Raw genomic sequence first — 18,765 nt, 5'->3', positions numbered from 1 at the left:
GAAATAAAAAGAAACAAAATGATAGAGCCAATGGCGGGTGTCTATGTTAGGAAAATGTCAAATATGACCAAAACTATATGTTGGGATTTTTTATATTGCTGATTACCAATATGGTGAGCACATTGTTAAAAAAAATTCTTATTTTAAACATTTGTTTTGAAGAAGGGAAGGTTCTAAATTACAAACTGTTATTATTATAGTTATAATTTTATTTAGTCAAATATCTATTTATTTAAATTTTTTTTATTCAAAAATATATTTTTGTTTTTTATTAAAATGAAAATTTCTTTTCTTGATAACTCCATAATTCTGACACCCAATGCCTGGAACACATATGCGTAAAGTATATATGCATAGAAGGTTGGAACGCAGCAACAGATACAGGAAAGAACGATATAGTAGTTGGAAAAGAAGAGAGGGATAGAGAAAGAAAGTGTTGGGAAAGAAAAAAAAGAAAGGGCAACAGGAAAGAAAGAGTCGAAAATATATATAAATAAGAACACACACACACACACACACACACACACACACACACACACGCACACACGTACGTACGCACGCACACACATATTGAGAAAAATGTCCAGTGCTTTTGATTGGAAATAACTATTCTAGTGCTTTTTTCGATCAATTTCAATCAAATTCAGGATTATCCGATGAAGTGACAAACACCTTTAGCCGATGAAATATAATTTTCGATTACATGTGAAGAGAATATGATCCGTCATATGCCTATCCGTTAAAATTTCATCGGATAAATCTACAACTTGATCAGACATTAGACTTGAACGGATAAAAAGAGAGTATTTTACGATCAAGTTTGATATCCGATCAATTGGAAGGCGCTGGCCAATCACAGAATAGTTGGTAACGTGATCAGCGACTGTTTCCATAGGCTCTCTAGGCTTTATGGCATTACTTTCATGTTGAGGTCAAGCGAACACGTGTCTCTAGCGCAAATATCTATTTAATTTTTATTACGTATCTTTATTTGATTTTTATTACGCATTCGTTCTTATTCTTGGCTGCATAAACTGCATCGCTGCAATATTATTGCAGTATCGAAAAAAAAGTATTTCTTCGACGAAATTTATCAAGATATAAACAGTGCTTGAAACTATGGAAGTTAAGGAAAAAGTGATCCATATTATTATAAGTAAGTAAAAAAATAAACCTTTTTCTTGTATAAAAATTTACATGTTAAATGATCAATGCTTGTATATTCAACTGCGTATAATTTGATCAGTACGTTTAACGTTATCCGATTAAAAATATATGCGTGCAGGTACTTGATCGGACATAATGTGATCGAAATAGTCCATTCAAAAGGTGATGGATATTTCTTATCGAACATTTCGATGAATTTATTCTCGATTAAATGTGTGATCGGATTTTAAATAATCGGAAATAGCTGTTTGTTACTTTTTGAAAGGATAATCTGATTATTATCATCGGAAAAAGCCTGGATATTTTTCTCAGTGTGTACACGAAGAAAATTTTATATTTAAAATTACTATAATGTAGTAGTAGCTGCGGTCTTCATGTAAATTATAAGTTTAAATGCTTATTTTTTTAAAAACAATAATATAACATAATCTTCACACTTTTTATAGTAAAAATTTTTTATTACAAAATCAAATATACCTAGCAAATTTTGTTTGCGTACCATAGTAAAAATTAACTGTTTTCGTGTTAGAATATGGCTTAACAAAATAATTACTTTATTTATGTGATAAAAATTAGTATTACCATAGTAAAAGTTAAGTCGGAATCATGTTGTGAGAGTCCATTGAAAATATAAGACATAGTAAAGTGTAATTTAAAATTGTATTAAAACTTAATATAAAATTTTCTCCGTATACATATAAAATATGTATATCTATATACGGGATTTCCCACAATTCGTGACTGAAATTTTAATAATATATTTCTGACTTAAAAAAGACAAAAATCCTAATATCAAAATCGAGGCTATAATAGTTTTTAAATTAATAGCAGTTAAAGTTAACTAATCACAGAGCTGAGAGAGAGAGAGAGAGAGAGAGAGAGAGAGAGAGAGAGATATTTCGCGCGCTCGGGAACAGTACATCATACAAGCGGACGTTTGTACGCCTATGTTTATCCCATGTGAGATTGAAGTAATAACGTATACAATAATATTGAAATACTTTACGTTTAAACATAGAAAATATTTTGAGATTTTGGCATCTCGTAGTGGCTAATTTTCGTGGATTCTGTTAAATATAAATATAAATTAAAGCTGTGCATAAGTCTTTTACTACTGTAAATTGGCGTAAATCACAACTATTTCTCTAGGTTTTGAAAATTTAAAATATAAATAATAAGGAGCATATAGCCACAGCACAAGATGTTGTAGTGAAATCATATATTTAAAATTTGTAACGATAATAAATAACAACAAAACTAGAGAGCATGCACCACACACCAGGTTTTATCGGTGAATATTATTGTCGATAGAATAACTGTCATCAATATAAAATTTATTAATCCTAAGAAAACAAAACTCTTACATGCAACAGTCATTCATAATTCGCTATATAAACGTTTCGGCTAGTAATGTAGCCTTCTTCAGTATAATACAAAAATAATTATTTGAATACACATATTTAAGTTCGGTAAATTCGTAAAATTAATATCTATGCGAGACTTATTAAAGATAATTTAAGACTAAGAATTAAAATACGATTTTTAAAAATATGTATAAAAGAAAATTTAACACCTATACATTTACAAGGTTTTTTAAAAAATAACACTCTAAATTTTTGGGAGTGAAATTTCACTCCAAGAAAAATGATAGTTGCGCCAATCCGACAAGGAGCGAACTTCACTTCACTCCTCCAGGAGTGAATTCTTAACCTAACCTAAAAGATCAACTGTAATGATTAATATCTCGTTTCGCGAGACAGAGCGACGCTTTCTTCTGCCATATTCGTTCATTTTGTGCATAAACACGTCGAACGAGCCTAATAATTTTTAGATTAGACGTAAGAAGGCTAAACTTAATATTTATCAAAGTGAAGTTTCAGTCTCTCCCTTCAGAGAGTGAAATGTATTCACTCTCCACATAGATTGAAAATTGACTCCCATTTGGAGTGATTTTTCACTCTCTAAGAGTGAAAATTTCACTCCTGTCGGACTGGCGCAACTATCACTCTTTGTGATAGTTTGGGAGTGAAATTTCACTCCCAAAAATTTAGAGTGAATGTTATTATGAAACAACAATCTTTTATCTCGAAATTAAACAGAATTAAACTTAATTGTAATATAAAAATTATGTAATTAGAATTAAAAGATTCCTACACTCAACTTAATATTAATAAAACATTATTATTTAGGTATTATAGATTGATAGAAAAACATTTACAATTTGACTTAAGTTGTTCGTTTTTTAGACATCAGGAGAATTATTATAATAGAACTTGGACATTGGATAATACTAGGATGTATAAGAAGATAGATAACTTAAGAATTAAAAATAAAAAAAGTATTATACCAATTAAATATAACATAGATTTGAATGTTCCTAATAATAGTGAGACACATAGCTTCAAAATCACTTCAAATTTTGGGAGCAATTCCAATAGCACTAATAATTTTAATATTATAATAATATAGATCCGAACAATTTCAGTCCCAATTACCAGATGAATAAGATTAACAATAAGTGGATAGTGAATATTACTGACAAAATTATTCCTAGAGAGGTTGAAGAGGTCTTACAACTAGGACAAAAGTTTAACCTTCTCCTTGATAAGAATCAAATAAAGAAAATTAACATTGAATTGATTAAAAATACTGAATTGAATGTTTTAAAAATGGATGATAAAGATAAAAACTTGATAAGAAACGAGACTATATCAATTTTAAATCATAACCATAATAGAATTAACGGAAATGATAGATTCTCTTTAAAAAACAATGTAAAATGTGTCCAAGATTTTGTTAAAAATAATCCAGAGATTTTAGTAACAAGGGCAGATAAAGGTAACACAACTGTAGTGATTAACCAAAATGACCTAACTTGCCTAACTTGCTTTCAGATAAGAACACCTATGAATTAATTACTAAAAATCCTTTAAACAAATATTAAGTTATGAAGTTAGGAATCGATTAGTTCATCTGAAAAAGAAAAATTACATTGAAAATGAGACTTATAAAAGATTGTTAGTGACAGATGGTTGCGTTCCGAGAATCTATGGGTTCCCTAAAATTCACAAGGTAAATATTCCTCTTAGAGTGATAGTAAGTTGTGTTGATAGTCCTACATTTCCATTGGCGAATTATTTGAAAAATATACTAAATAAGATTTTGAACAAGAATAAATTGGGTCATATCAACAACAGTTTTGAATTGGTTAACAAATTAAATGGTAAACAATTGGATCCAAAATTCAAATTAGTTTCTTTTGACATAACGTCTATGTATACAAATATACCTATTAAGTTGGCTATTGAAGGGATAATTAACAGATGGGGCATAATATCAGAACACACAACTTTACCCTTAAATGAATTTATGTTATCTGTGAAATTAATTTTAGATTCAACCTTTTTTCAATTTGATGGTAAATTTTATAAATAAATTTTTGGGCTGCCTATGGGTTCTCCACTTTCACCTATTATCTCTGATCTTGTTATAGAAGATATAGAAAGAAGGATACATGCTACAATTAACATAGAAATTCCAATCTACTTTAGATATGTAGATGATATCCTTTTGGCGTTACCGTATAATTGCATAAATGAAACAAATTAAAAGTATGACTAAATTAGGCTACCGTATAATTGCATAAATGAAATTTTTTACACTTTTAATAGTCAACATGATAGAATTAAATTCACTCTAGAGGAGAATGATGATGGATCGGTTAACTTTCTCGATGTTACTATTGGAGTTAAGAACAATGTAATCATTTTTGATTTATATAAGAAACCAACAGATTCAGGACGCTATTTGAATTTTTATTCTAATCATCCTTTGATACATAAGAAGGGCATAGTTTTTTCTTTGTTAGATAGAATAATTTATCTTTCACATCCGAGTTTTCATACTAAGAATATCATGAACATGATTAACATTTTATTGGAGAATGGTTACCCCTTGGAATTCTTATTTTTAACTATCAATTGCAGATTAAAATCTTTAATACATAATATTGAACATAAAGATAATACAAATAATAGACAAGAAAATAACAAAAAATTTGTATTGTTACCATATGCAAATAATATAACGGAAAAACTTAAAGATGTATATAGTAAATACAATTTAACATTAACTTATAAACCAACTAATACCTTATCTAAATTTATTACTACAGGTAAAGATAAACTTAATATAATGGAAAAAAGTCATGTTGTTTATAGAATTGATTGCTGTGATTGTGAGAGCTCGTATGTTGGACAAACAAAGAGAAAGCTAGGGACTAGAATTAAGGAACACAAAGCAGATATCAAGAAATCTAATGGTATCTCAGTTGTATCACAGCATCGTATTGATTGCAATCATGACATGGATTGGCAAAATGTTAAGATTTTAGACTCTGAGCTCTTCTTTTACAAAAGAGCTATGTCAGAAATGATACACATCAAAAAACAAGAGAAAGGGTTGAATGATCAAAAAGACACAGATAAATTACCTATGAATTATTTATCGATAATCACAAATTAATATGTTCATGTCATGTTTCAACAGATGGCAATGCTGTGTAGGTTTGAATGTTATATTTTCCTCGAAAGGTTAGTTAGTGGACATTATTATATTAATACATATAATTTTAAACTTTTGTATGACGTATGTTCTAATAGAAGTAACGAATTTTAATTTAACAACGAAGAATTACATCCATACCATAACTAGATCTGAAGATAATTTAAGTTTAAGGTAATCTATTGTAAAACATTTTATTTTTTACTGAATTTTATATATTAATTATTATTATTGTAGTCTGGCATCTTGAACTTGTTATATTAAGAAATGAAAGTGTAACAATGTTTCGAATTAAAATTACTGAGATTGTTAATGGATGAACATCTGGATTAGATGAAGACCTCAAAAAACTGGGTGACTTTAGATTAAGCGACAATATGCATTATGTACAGATTAACTGAAAGGACTAGCCAATTAATGTATTAAATTGGTATAGTAATGTTTGAAGTTAGTTTTTTGAAATTAGAAATTATGTTTAGAGCATTAAGATAGGTTGACATTAATTTTACGAATTTACCGAACTTAAATATGTGTATTCAAATAATTATTTTTGTATTATACTGAAGAAGGCTACATTACTAGCCGAAACGTTTATATAGCGAATTATGAATGACTGTTGCATGTAAGAGTTTTGTTTTCTTAGGATTAATAAATTTTATATTGATGACAGTTATTCTATCGACAATAATATTCACCGATAAAACCTGGTGTGTGGTGCATGCTCTCTAGTTTTGTTGTTATTATCAAGCCACATATAAATCTACAATGATAATAAATAATAAGTAGACATTTCGGTCAAGATTTGATATTGGTTTGTTGTCTTAAAATTATCTAGAATCTGGATATTCCGTATATTTCGCACGAAGCTTCACTTATTTAAAGTTCAAAAAGAAGTATATCAAGATAGGAAAATGTTTACAATGACGACTATAATTGTGACATCTTCAATTTTTGACTCATACTTCAAGTTTAAAAAGGAATGATATCAGATAATATTGAACGTTTTGTAATTTTTATCAGGATATTATTTATAACGACGATTGTAAACGTGACTTTTCAATTTTTGACTTTTTGTTTTTTAATTCATTTATTAACATCAAATTTGTACTTGCGTATTATTTATTATTTTAATTATGCGGAACATCTAATTATAATTTTATTGTACTGAGGATGGTCAAATCTTGACCGAAACATCTACTTATTATTTATTATCATTACAAATTTTAAATTATGACTTCACTACAACATCTTGTGCTGTAGCTGTATGCTCCTTATTATTTATATTTTGTTATTTAAGCCACCTTGAATGTTTTAATTAATTTTAAAATTTACATATGCGAAAATTTACATATACGAAACATTACGATGTTTTATAATTAAGGGGCTCATATAGTATCTATTGTTGCATGCAATGTGTATATAATACAATATACATAATAATATCCTGCTTACTTCTACGAGTAGCCTGCATGTTGTAAAACTGAAATTGATTCAATATTACGAAGTTATACACTTTTGCACGAGAACTCTTTCTTAACGGTTTTTTCGCAGCTGTTGCTACTCTCACGAAGGTCACACTCAAACTGAATTTTGGAGTCAGGTAGAAGTGACGGACCCTTCTCTCGTCTCTCGTTCGGCCATATAATAGCCGAATTATCAATATAACCAACCCAAGTATTCAAAACCCCTAACTTGAAAGTTCATTTTTGAAATTTTGGCAACGTTTTCGGGATTCTGGCCACTGTGCGTATCATTGTGTTTTCTTTTATAAATTATCTCCGAAACTAATCTTTTTATATAGGATGTTTTATTACCCAAAATTTAACATCATGTTAATTGAACTCATAGTTATTTTCTATTCAATGGTTAGTGACAATCGACCGTTAGAGATCCGTTTTTTTTTATTAATAGACATAGATCTTGTGCTTTGGTTCCCGGTTGTCTTTTTGTCTGTTCTACATAAGTTGCGTCACAATTATGTCAAGTTATTTTATACACTATCCGAAAAAAAGATTTTGCTGTGAAGTATTCAGAAATTTAGCTAGATATAGATCTGATAATGTTAATAAAGTAATTTTTTTAGATTATCAAAATAATTAGGGGATAGTTGGCTAAGTCATATCGACGGTTAAATCGTACCTCCATTGTATTTTCTAAACGAAACACTTTTTTTTAAAGATAATGACACTGATGTGACGCTGGTAATAATGGGTTAAGAACTATCATTTTTGTTTTGTCTTCGACTCGTCTGTTTACGAATGACATTCAAAATTGATTTTGTTCAGTGTCTGATCTAAGTTTTGATACAATTTACCTAAGGTGTTATCAGTACAAGGTGGGTAATTGAATTATAGTGTCCTTTCATGGTTATAATTGATATTTAAATTCTTTTTGAGTATAGCATCAAAATATTTGTAAGTTATGTTGTTATTGGCAAATTTGTAAAATAGATGGAATTGGGTAAATCGTACTTGTCGCTGGTCTTTATATTGTACCGGTACGATTTTTCGCAAATGACTGGAGCAATACGTGGAGGTTACTATTATGATAAAAAAGGATCTACAGTGGACTGGATTCAGTCTGTCAGATGCTTTAAATGGTTGCACGAAACCTGTAGTGACAATCTTGACATTTACCAAAACTTTAAATAAGCGCTCAAGAAAGTGATTATTTATCAACTATTGAGTCTTTCTATTAAATTTTTCTGTTGAGTCTTCCTATTGAATCCTTTCTATTGTGACGGAAAAATCCGTAATTGATTTTATTTCCAAAATTTATTTTTTCAAAATATATCAGAGATTTTAATATTCTGAAATATAGTGCAATGATAGCTTAAATCAATTTAAGCATTGCTTTTTACTTTATTTTCTTAAATGAGTTTAAAAAACACAGAGTCTAATTTCTGTTTTTATAATAGAAAAGTTTTTATTATACCTACTTAAATATACTCAGTTTGACATTAAAAATAAATTTATTAATAAATGAGTTTTAAAATTAATTTTGTTTATTTTCCCAGTAAACAAACTGACGTTATTTATCGTCATTTTTATTTACCGACGTTAAAGATGTTATTTTAATGTCAAAATGACAATAAGCAATGTTAACTTGTTTGGTATATTAGAAGTACGATTTAGGAACTAGGTGGTACAATTTAACCCGGTCTCCAAATCGTACCAAAAGCTACTTTTTTTTAAATCTAATTTAAACAATAATTTAATGTTTATTTTCGCAAAAGTATCGTTTTGTTTTATTGCCAATTGTTTGCAATTTTGTTTAAACGTTAGGGGGTACGATATAGGCGACTTCCCTCTACATAAAGAATGTTTAAACTGGTTGCTAAAATATCTAAATTTTTCTTATCATGCCTATAAGTTTCCTACATAATTATTTTAATGATCCAACAAAATTATTTTCAGATCAATATCTAAATTTTTAAATATATTTCAATAAAATTGCTCTTTTCGTGTAGACAGCCCGATGCATCGGTGAGGAAATAAAAGAATGTTATCTCGACAGCCGTTACGTCATCAGTGTACAGTTGCAAGAATACCTTGTAATAAACGAGATGCCACGAGGGGAAATGAAAAGTATACACAAACACAGTAGTCTTTTCTGTACCCGGAATACACACGAGACTAACACGTGCATCGCGTATACCGTGTTGCAAGTGTGACAGTGGGTCAAGTTCGCGGTGAATGGCCGGAGTCCGATGGTTCTCGAGTGTCACGCCAGACTTGTTACGCCAACGTTCTTTTAATTTGTTGCAAGCGAAGCGTCAATTAATAAAGAAAAAAAAATTAACGGTATTTTTACGTGCGCTCTTGTTACTGACCTGCCCGCAGATCCTTTGAATTTTTTTTTTTTTCGAGAATTTATCGTGTTGAAAAAACACAGCATTGACACGAAATACCGCACAGAATAAGTAACCGCTTTCTATGAAGTGCTCTCTATTAAAATTTAAAATACGATTGAAAAACGTTTGAATGAATAATGCTTATGAATCATAGAGAAATATCTTTGAGGTTTCGACCATTTAACAATTCTCGGAAAAAAATGTCCAAATTAAAACATTTTGTCTATTTTCATTTATCGATTAATGCCAATCTTATTGTGAACATTTGTTTACATTATATAATTAACTCGAGTTAATTTTAGTTACTTCAGCACTCATTAATTTTATTATTTCTTGTAAATATTACATCTAAATGTGATTACAAGTGAATAACGTATATTTCAAGAGAAAGTTTCTCCCAAAAACATTTACGAAAGCATGGATGAATAATAACATCTTGTTACTGCAGTACAAAGGACATTGTCTCGCATTGATTGCATTCCCACTGCTAGTATTTTGCTATCTACTCGCTACATCGTCACACGATCGGAATGGAAGTGGAGCAACCATCGTGAGAACGGATAGAAAGGAAGTATCGGTTAAATTACAGCGCAATTGTCACGATAAATCGTTGTAATGCGAGGAAGAGTCAAACTCTGGATTTCCTGAAACCCGAGAATATCACGATGTACTAAATTTTCTCAGAGCACCTCTTGTTCGATTCTACGGATTCCAGTCTGGCAATAATTATGTCTTTTCGGGAATCTGAAGCAGTTTCTGCGTCGAATAAGATTATTTGTGAATTCCCGAGATTCCAGCGAGCGCGAATTGAAATGTAAAGCGAAGTGATTATGATAATCGTGAAAGATAGAGAAGGTATTACTTTCATCTCCAATTTATAGTCTTATCTACGATAAAATCGAGGAAAGATATAGTCGCTACGTGTTCCCACAGATATATCTCACAGTGCCTCTCGTTGCTCCTGTCACGAAATTACATAAAGCAACCGCGATTCGGTCAAAAGTTATTTTACATGCATTAGCATAATTCGATTTATCACTAGTCGCTGTACGGACTGAACTCCTTTAAATCTGGTGACACGGCGCGAAATATTTACTGCCAACGTTGATGTATTTGCACTGCAAATATCTCGTAGTAACGTAATTTACGTCAGAGAAAAGTCAGCGTAGAAAATACGTACCTACGGCACATTTTAGAACGCCCACTCTGAATCCATCATACTACATATTTTCATAAAAATAACGAAATGAGACTTCCGCAAGGCGAGCGCAGCGCGGCTCACATTTTCAAATTGACAGTTTTATTACAGGAACTATAATATAGTGTAATGTAACCCAATAATGGATGATATAAGACTGTAATGACGAAGGTTTCTCTCTCAATTGCGAACGGTGAATCATTAACGATATTGCCGACGGCATAATGCAAGCGGCTCTTAACCGATGAAAAGTTTCAAAATTTTCTTTCGTCAAATCGGATATATGTAATATTATCCTTCGTTCCGGAAATTATTCTACTTTCATGAACACACACACACTCGCGTCATCATCGTGCATAATCCGCCGCTCGAACTACTTTCTATGCCGGGTACAAGACAAAGGAACTGCTCCATTATTCTGTCTTTCCCGTTAAATTTGTCTGTGTGTCTTTTCTTTAAATCCTTATTTTAGAAATAATGCAAATTTTACTGAAAGAAATTTAAAGTACATTTTACAGTTATACTCTGTAAGATTTCATAATACTCCGCTGTCTTACTTTTTATCTTAAATGGACATCTTAATTTAAAAAGAAAGTCAAATTTGAATTAAAAAGCCTTTAAAAGACAACGCAGTTTTTTTTATCTTAAACGGACATCTTAATTTAAAAGAAAAGCCAGAATATTTATTACGATATGTTTTGGTCATTGTTGGTGTTTTTATTTCCAGCTTATGTGAATGCAGATATTTGCGAGCTCTTCGCATTTCGAGAATTACTTGCATCAACGTGGCTAAAGTTCCTGTTAATCGTTACTATATCTGTTTGTAATGACGTCAGAGGAAAAAATATACAATAAAAATGTATTAATATGGAAATATGTTTCAATAAAACAACATTTTGCAATCAATAGAACCGACTCGTAAAATATACCAAAATCTCTTTTTTTTTGTTTCATTAATGAATAACCATATATCTGGAAATGAATTATGTATAACCAAAGATGAAATAAGCTATATTCCGCGCACAGCTGCGACAACCTATCAAATTAATAATATATAAAAATAAACATGATTTAATTTCTGCCTGAAATATAAAGATAGTTTTCAGTTATATTTTATACATAAGTCTGTATATAGTGTACTATTGAGTACAAACGTTGTTTTATATATTAAAAAAAGATTTCTATTCAAATATAATTTGCAAGAATTTTTGTTGTGTATTTTCTCGCTTCTGACGTCACAATCTGAGATAGTAGTGATGAATGAATAAGAGTCTTAAACAAGTTGCCAACTATTTATCGCGGAATTCTACGGTAAGAGATAGGGATTTTGAGATAGTGCGTGACCCGCATCCAAATATTTGTTCCTTACAACACAGCTCGCTATTAAATTTAAATTAATTCCTAAAGATCCACCGCACGTATTTTCGCGATTATAAATCAGGTTTACATCGCGATCGTGCGGGTGAAAGTACACATGGATAACTTAGCATTCCGCGTACGGTATCGTTTCCCTAGATTTTCTCAGGAAGATAGAATTCACAAAAAGCTATTCGGGAATAATCAATTCCACTCACTGGTATCTTCTTTTTTTCATTAGATGCGAGACTTTTATGAAGCTATTGTGAGGAGCACGATGTTCAGTGGAAATAATGCTAGTTAATTAACATCTCATAGATATAGATACACTATGAAACGTGTAATGAGCTAGACGATAAAAGAGATGAAATCGTCTAAAATTAAAACCTTGAGCATGCCATTTTCCTCGCTCGCGGAATAGAGGAAAGGCTGAAAAGAAGCGTTATCCACACGCGCCTTGCTCCATGTATAATTATCGTCTAATTTCGTTAGCCTGCGTACGATGTCTCGTAAAAACGTCCAAGCAGCCGCGTTTCCTGATGCGATTGCATTATGCACTTTCTTTTTTCTAGAGAAACGATTCTAACGACCGAAATACGCTCGTTAGAAGAAGAACGCAGCCCGCTTTCTAGATCAAATGCGCCAAGTGCGTTGATCAGAAATTCTCGTTGTGCACACAATGGTCGAAAGTAATAAAAACTCTAGCAGCTTTTGTATTAGAAAAAGTGAAGTGAGAAAGAAAACTTTGTTATTCTATTGCTATTTTAATAAACGTGATAGAAAGAGAGACATATTATATACATTGATATTGTGGATGTTGTGGATGAGTTAAACTGTCTCTACTTTTACATCGATCAAACCGCTACTAAAACATTATTACATCGAGAACACTGTAAAGTCACGGGTTTGAAACATTCATTACTACTGGAAATGAGAAAAATTTTTTTTCTTCGCTCCAAGAACGTCGCCCGCATAATAATGCACGGTGCATCTTCTTCGGTACAGTCTTCCAATAACATTACTTACACGCGAAAACCTAATTTTCCGGATCACCGAGACATCCACCTCGTATCAAGGGTGTCTCCGATACGATGAAATGTGCAACGGAAACGCAGCGCGAAAGAGAGAAATTCCCTCGAAGTCAAATCCGATTTCCGACCCAATTTTCAGGCCGAGGGCCTAGAGTGCTCCTAGAGCGCTTAACATGCGTATAATGCAAGCCTCCGCTTTCTTCTTTCTTTCACCGAGAAAGAGCTCGGCGCGGCGAGAAATATTTCGAGGAATAGGAGGTCGATTGCTTCGCGAAGGCAGTCGATTCGCGAGTTTAAGGTCAATCTCGAAAGCAGGAACGAATGATCGTGCTTTCGCGAAGCCTTTCCATCTTATTATACGATCAATCCCTTCTATGCAACGCGCACATCATTCCTTCGCGTTAGACTTTTTCGCGAAATCTCTCCTCTGTGCGTTTCTATTCCCAGAGATTCAATAAGATTTCCAAAGTTGCAAGTCTTTCACGGAGAATCGCGAATTATATGTCAATAAAAGAAAAATTGAGATTTAAAAAAATTTTATTCCTTTGGACATGTTCGAGGATGTGCAGGATTTGTCAGAATCGATGTTTCGACGATACATATATATATTAAACGATTAATCACAAAAATATAACTTTGCTTCTAACTCTCAATAATCCTTTTTTATCACAGAAAATATTTTTTTCTCTCGATCATGTAACTAATTTCTACAACTTCCGTTAATTAGAGAATTTTGACAGAATATCACATTTATAATAATATTTAGCAATTTTCTTATGCAGATCTTTTTGCGCTTTTCTCTGAATTTTTTCAAATTGCTCTTCTTAGGAAAATAATCACGAATATCTTGTATATAATAACAATAGCAATATTAGAGCACTATATACATTTCATATTTAATAATCGTACTTTGCCTATACTTTCTTCAGAAAAAAATAAACAATGATTTTTTACAAAACCCAATATTTTTCTCTCATTCAAAATCAAGAACGAAAAGGAGACATTCCAAGCTTTAAAATATCCAAAACAATAATTTATTAAAAAACCGCTATTTATGTAATAACAGAATTGATACTCCTTTCCCTGAAAAATTTCGGATACGCGTTCATGTAGTACGCGTATCATTGATAAACTAAAATATCTTACAACTGAATGTTTGATGAAATTCGATTATTTTGCGCGCGATAAATATGTAAGGAGCATGATAAATATTAAGACGGCAAACGAGCGATTAATCGTCGCGAAATCAGGTGATGTCTAATTAAAAGTTCAGAATCTCTTTAGATTGATATATGTACTCCCGTGCGCGAATAGCTGCAAGGTAAGTTCCACCTTCTAATGAACGAGATACTCTATGAATTATAATGAAATTCGTTCCAACGTTTTACGAGAACGAAAATTTGTCACTGGCCGACTTAAAGCGTGTACGCGTCATTATTCATTTGATCGCGTTAATATTCTTCAGCATGTTGCGCCGTTTTTTTAACGTAGATTTCTGTAATAATATCTCGCTCAAAATAAAATCGGACTCATAACTAGCTTAGATGGAATTTTATGCGGAAAAAGATTTTTGATTTTTGATTCTGTGCGAAATCCGCAAAAGATTCGTCACTCGACTTTGGCTCAAAAAGAGGAGAATATAGAGATATGAATAACGTAAAAATGTAAGACAAGATTTGTGACTTGATTTTAGTTCAAAAACAGGAGAACGTAGAAATATGGATAATGTAAAATTGTAATACAGCAAGATACGATTCTAAATTTTTTTAGAAAAAATTAAAAAATATTGAAATCAGCTGACGATTTATATAAATTGCTTTTATTATTCTTTATCGTTATAATAGATTGAAAGTACATAATGAGCATCTATTGTATATCATTTTTAGAAGAATATCTGACAAGTCGTTTTGCAAAAAATCTATAAAATTTATGAAATCAAGCTTTTAATTTTACAGATCATGCATCAAGTAAAATAAAATTCTCGAATTTTGTGTCACAAAAATTTTTCCAAAACAATCGACAATTAATACTTATTGTATTCGTCGAATTATTCTTAGTTTCTCAGAAAGAGGACTTTTATTCTTTCAATTTCTTGGAGTGTCTACATATTTCGTTATGATCGCCGTTCATTTATACTCACAGGGTGCCTTCAGCTTCTCCTTCGCCGACCGTATTGCACCATTGGACCTGAACGTGATGCCGATACTTTTGGACTTTCCGACAGAGTTTTCCATGACACCCTGTGGCGATATTATCGCGATACCATTTTGCTCCATGGTGCAATTACACGATTACTGAAAATAGAGCATAGTAACGTTATAATTTTGGAGCCTAATGCAAAATATTGACGCCACGATTTTATCTTATCTACAATATGATAATAAATTATAAAAATCACCCCTTGAGTCCGTTGTACTCTTATTTGAAGAAATACGTGAAGAAACTGCGACCACACGATAAAAATGACAGATGTAAATAATTTTGTGAATATATGGATTTCTTTGGTTATCTTTTTATCAACAAGCTATTGTTACATATATATGCACGTTTTAAAATTAACTTCTGCCTGATCTGATAAATTCTGGTGTAACTATAGCAAAACTATGTTAAATTCTAGAAAATTTAAAATCCACTTAAATCCTAGGAATCTTCGTTAATTTTGCTAATATTCACGAAATCCATTCGTTAGCTTCTGCTCTTATTTCTCATAATTTAATAAGTTATAAAATAAAAAGGTCGACTTTTCATTGACTGATTTCGCAGCATTAGCATATCTGCTATTCTGCTGCCTGTGTCACCTTACAAGTAGAGGCAATCGATAATAGTGCAAATATCGTTATCTGAACCTGATACGATTTGTTGGAATTATATTGTGAGATTAAATAACCGAGGTATGTCAACGTGCAAATATAAATAACGCAAGATGGAAATAATTAATTAAATTCGCCAAGCTGTCAGTCGAATTTCGATGCCTTGTCCATAAATGGTTAAATTGTTCGTCTCACGATTGCGAAACACAATATACTCATATTCGTATCCGTGATTCAGCATGCATATAAATTATGTTTAACCGTCGATCGATTATGGCTCATCGCGTCTTTACATAAAATGTATTAATGCACTAACAATAAGTATTTTAACTCGTACAACTTATACGCGCGAATATTTAAATTTTAGAAATTATTACGAATATTAAGCAACAAAAATAAAAAAAAGATATCTATTAGTTAATCTTGTTTAATGCTTTTTTTCAATCTCATTTTATTACACTCAAATCTCGCGCAATCTTTCGATGTTTTCAGTTATATAATTTTGTATAGTCAACAAATATCTAAAAAAAGGCTTGAAAGAATCTATCAATAATAATAATAATAAGCAAGCCCATCAAAGCCAATCATCAGTTAGTCGGATGTACAATTTATTTTCGTGTAATTAAACAAGTCATATCACAATTTTAATAAATAAACGTTTCGACCCCTATTTTTGGGTCCTTATCAATATAAAATACCATAAATCCGCTTACATACTATACACAATTTCCAAAAAAAACGACCAGCTCATTCTTCTTTATCCAATTACAAAGTTAGCTGTGTAACGAAAACTCACGTCAGTATAGCACACACACCAGTATCAAATTTAATATATGTCAAAATGTATATATACTAATAAAGATAAAGAAGAATGAGCTGGTCGTTTTTTTTGGAAATTGCGTATAGTATGTAAGCGGATTTAGGGTATTTTATATTGATAAGGACCCAAAAATAGGGGTCGAAACGTTTATTTATTAAAATTGTGATATGACTTGTTTAATTACACGAAAATAAATTGTACATCCGACTAACTGATGATTGGCTTTGATGGGCTTGCTTATTATTATTATTATTTTGTATAGTATCATACAAAAAATGCATTTCTGTGGTGCCTATAATTTACATACTTTTTTTATCACAGATGTTATAAATTCTAAAGGAATATAATATCTATTAAAAAAGGATTGATAGCTTTTAGCTAATTTAGCTTTTAATTAATTAAGTTAAATTTGATGCGCTCTCTCAAAGATCTTTCGATAATGGATTGAGCTCAGAACTTTCGATAACCATCAATTTACATATCGATGTCATATCAGTCGTACTTTAATTTATACTTTTTTGCATGATCTACAGAGTGATTTATTTTAAACGGGAAAAATATCTTGAAAATATGTAATTTAACCAAAAAACGTTCCAAATAAAAATTACGTGATATAGAAAGCGATGTACAATGGTAATGTCCCCTCTATACCATACAATTTTTATTTGAAATGTTTTTTGATAAAATTTCATTTTTTTCGAAATATTTACCTGTTAAGATTAAAACAAATCACCCTATATGTTACATACATTTTTACGTATTTTTTTTTACGTAATTGTATAGTAGACTCATTGCTATTTGCAAAATTGAAATATCACAAGTCATTGGCACTAATGCCAACTCACGACGAAAGAAACAAAAGAGGCGATCGAATTAAATAACATTTCAAAGTACGTCTTTGTTTTAATTGGTAACGTATTAACACGATATGCTTATCGATCATACAAAAGTCAAGAAAGTTTATAACGATCTTACGAAAAACAGCCATCAGAGGATGAAAGAACCAATGAAGAGATTATTGACTCTTTTAATTTTTCGTACTACTTACCCCAAAAAGTAAGTCGTAGCTGCAAAGTTGCACACAGATCTTGCACAAAGTCTGTTTTCGTTGTATTTCCGTATATCAAAAATCCTACTCGTTAAAAATTCATAAAAATTCGCGAATATGATCGGCACAAAGGAAGATGAACCCGCGGTTATCGTTGCTTATCCCAAGAATTGTCTTTTGCCGCGTGGTTTCGAGAGAACTGAATCGTTTCGCGAGTTGCGCTCACCTCTATATGTAGAAACCCTCCACTGTGCGCCAACGGCCGGTTGGCCGTCACTCTCCCGTTACACGACAGTTCCCTGTATACATGGTCACGCGAATCATGCGTTTCTGCCAAATTATTAAGACGCCACACGCGCGCGCGGCTTCGTTTCCGCATCAAAAATATTTACGTTTTCGCCGGCATATAATATTACGTATGTATACAGTGTTCCGTAAGTTTTGGCCAATCGCTTTTATGTAGATAGAGTGGACTAAACTAAATCGAAAAGTCCTGTACCATTCTGTAATTTTCGCAATAGTTAACAAGATATTAATTACTAAAAATTGCCAAATATTGGTTTTGAATAATTTTTTACTCAAATGCTATCAACTTTATAGAAAAACTGCAAGAGACAAAAATCATTTATTTTCTTCTCATAAAGTTCTGAGAATTTTTTCAGAATTTTTTTAATACCGTATTTTCTCATGTTGGTAAAAATAAGAAAATGCAGTACTAAAAAGTTGATAAAAAATTCTGAAAAAATTCTTAGAATTATATGAGAAGAAAATAAATGATTTTTGTCTCTTACAGTTTTCCTGTAAAGTTGATAGTTTTGAGTAAAAAATTATTCAAGACTAATATTTGACAATTTTTAGTAATTAATATCTTGTTAACTATTGCGAAAATTGCAAAATGGTAGAGAACTTTTCGACTGAG

At 31.2% G+C, this 18,765-nt stretch overlaps 1 protein-coding gene across 1 annotated transcript in view; it reads right to left on the bottom strand.

The window, feature by feature from the left end:
• LOC108763681 (aquaporin AQPAe.a) overlaps positions 1-18,105 on the bottom strand; it is a 42,472-nt gene extending 24,367 nt beyond the window's left edge. Inside the window, exons 1-2 of the mRNA XM_018511519.1 lie at positions 17,847-18,105; positions 15,309-15,462 (exon numbers count right to left, since the gene is read on the bottom strand). Of these exons, the coding sequence (XP_018367021.1) occupies positions 15,309-15,444 (136 nt within the window). The 5' untranslated portion in view covers positions 15,445-15,462; positions 17,847-18,105. The remainder of the gene's footprint in view (positions 1-15,308; positions 15,463-17,846) is intronic.
• Between the last annotated feature and the right edge of the window lie 660 nt (positions 18,106-18,765).

This window comes from Trachymyrmex cornetzi, unplaced genomic scaffold (genome assembly GCF_001594075.2).
Source record: "Trachymyrmex cornetzi isolate Tcor2-1 unplaced genomic scaffold, Tcor1.1 scaffold376, whole genome shotgun sequence".
NCBI classification, from domain to species: domain Eukaryota; kingdom Metazoa; phylum Arthropoda; class Insecta; order Hymenoptera; family Formicidae; genus Trachymyrmex; species Trachymyrmex cornetzi.
The sequence above is the reverse complement of the archived record's forward strand: the minus strand, read 5'-3'. Positions and strand labels throughout refer to the sequence as shown.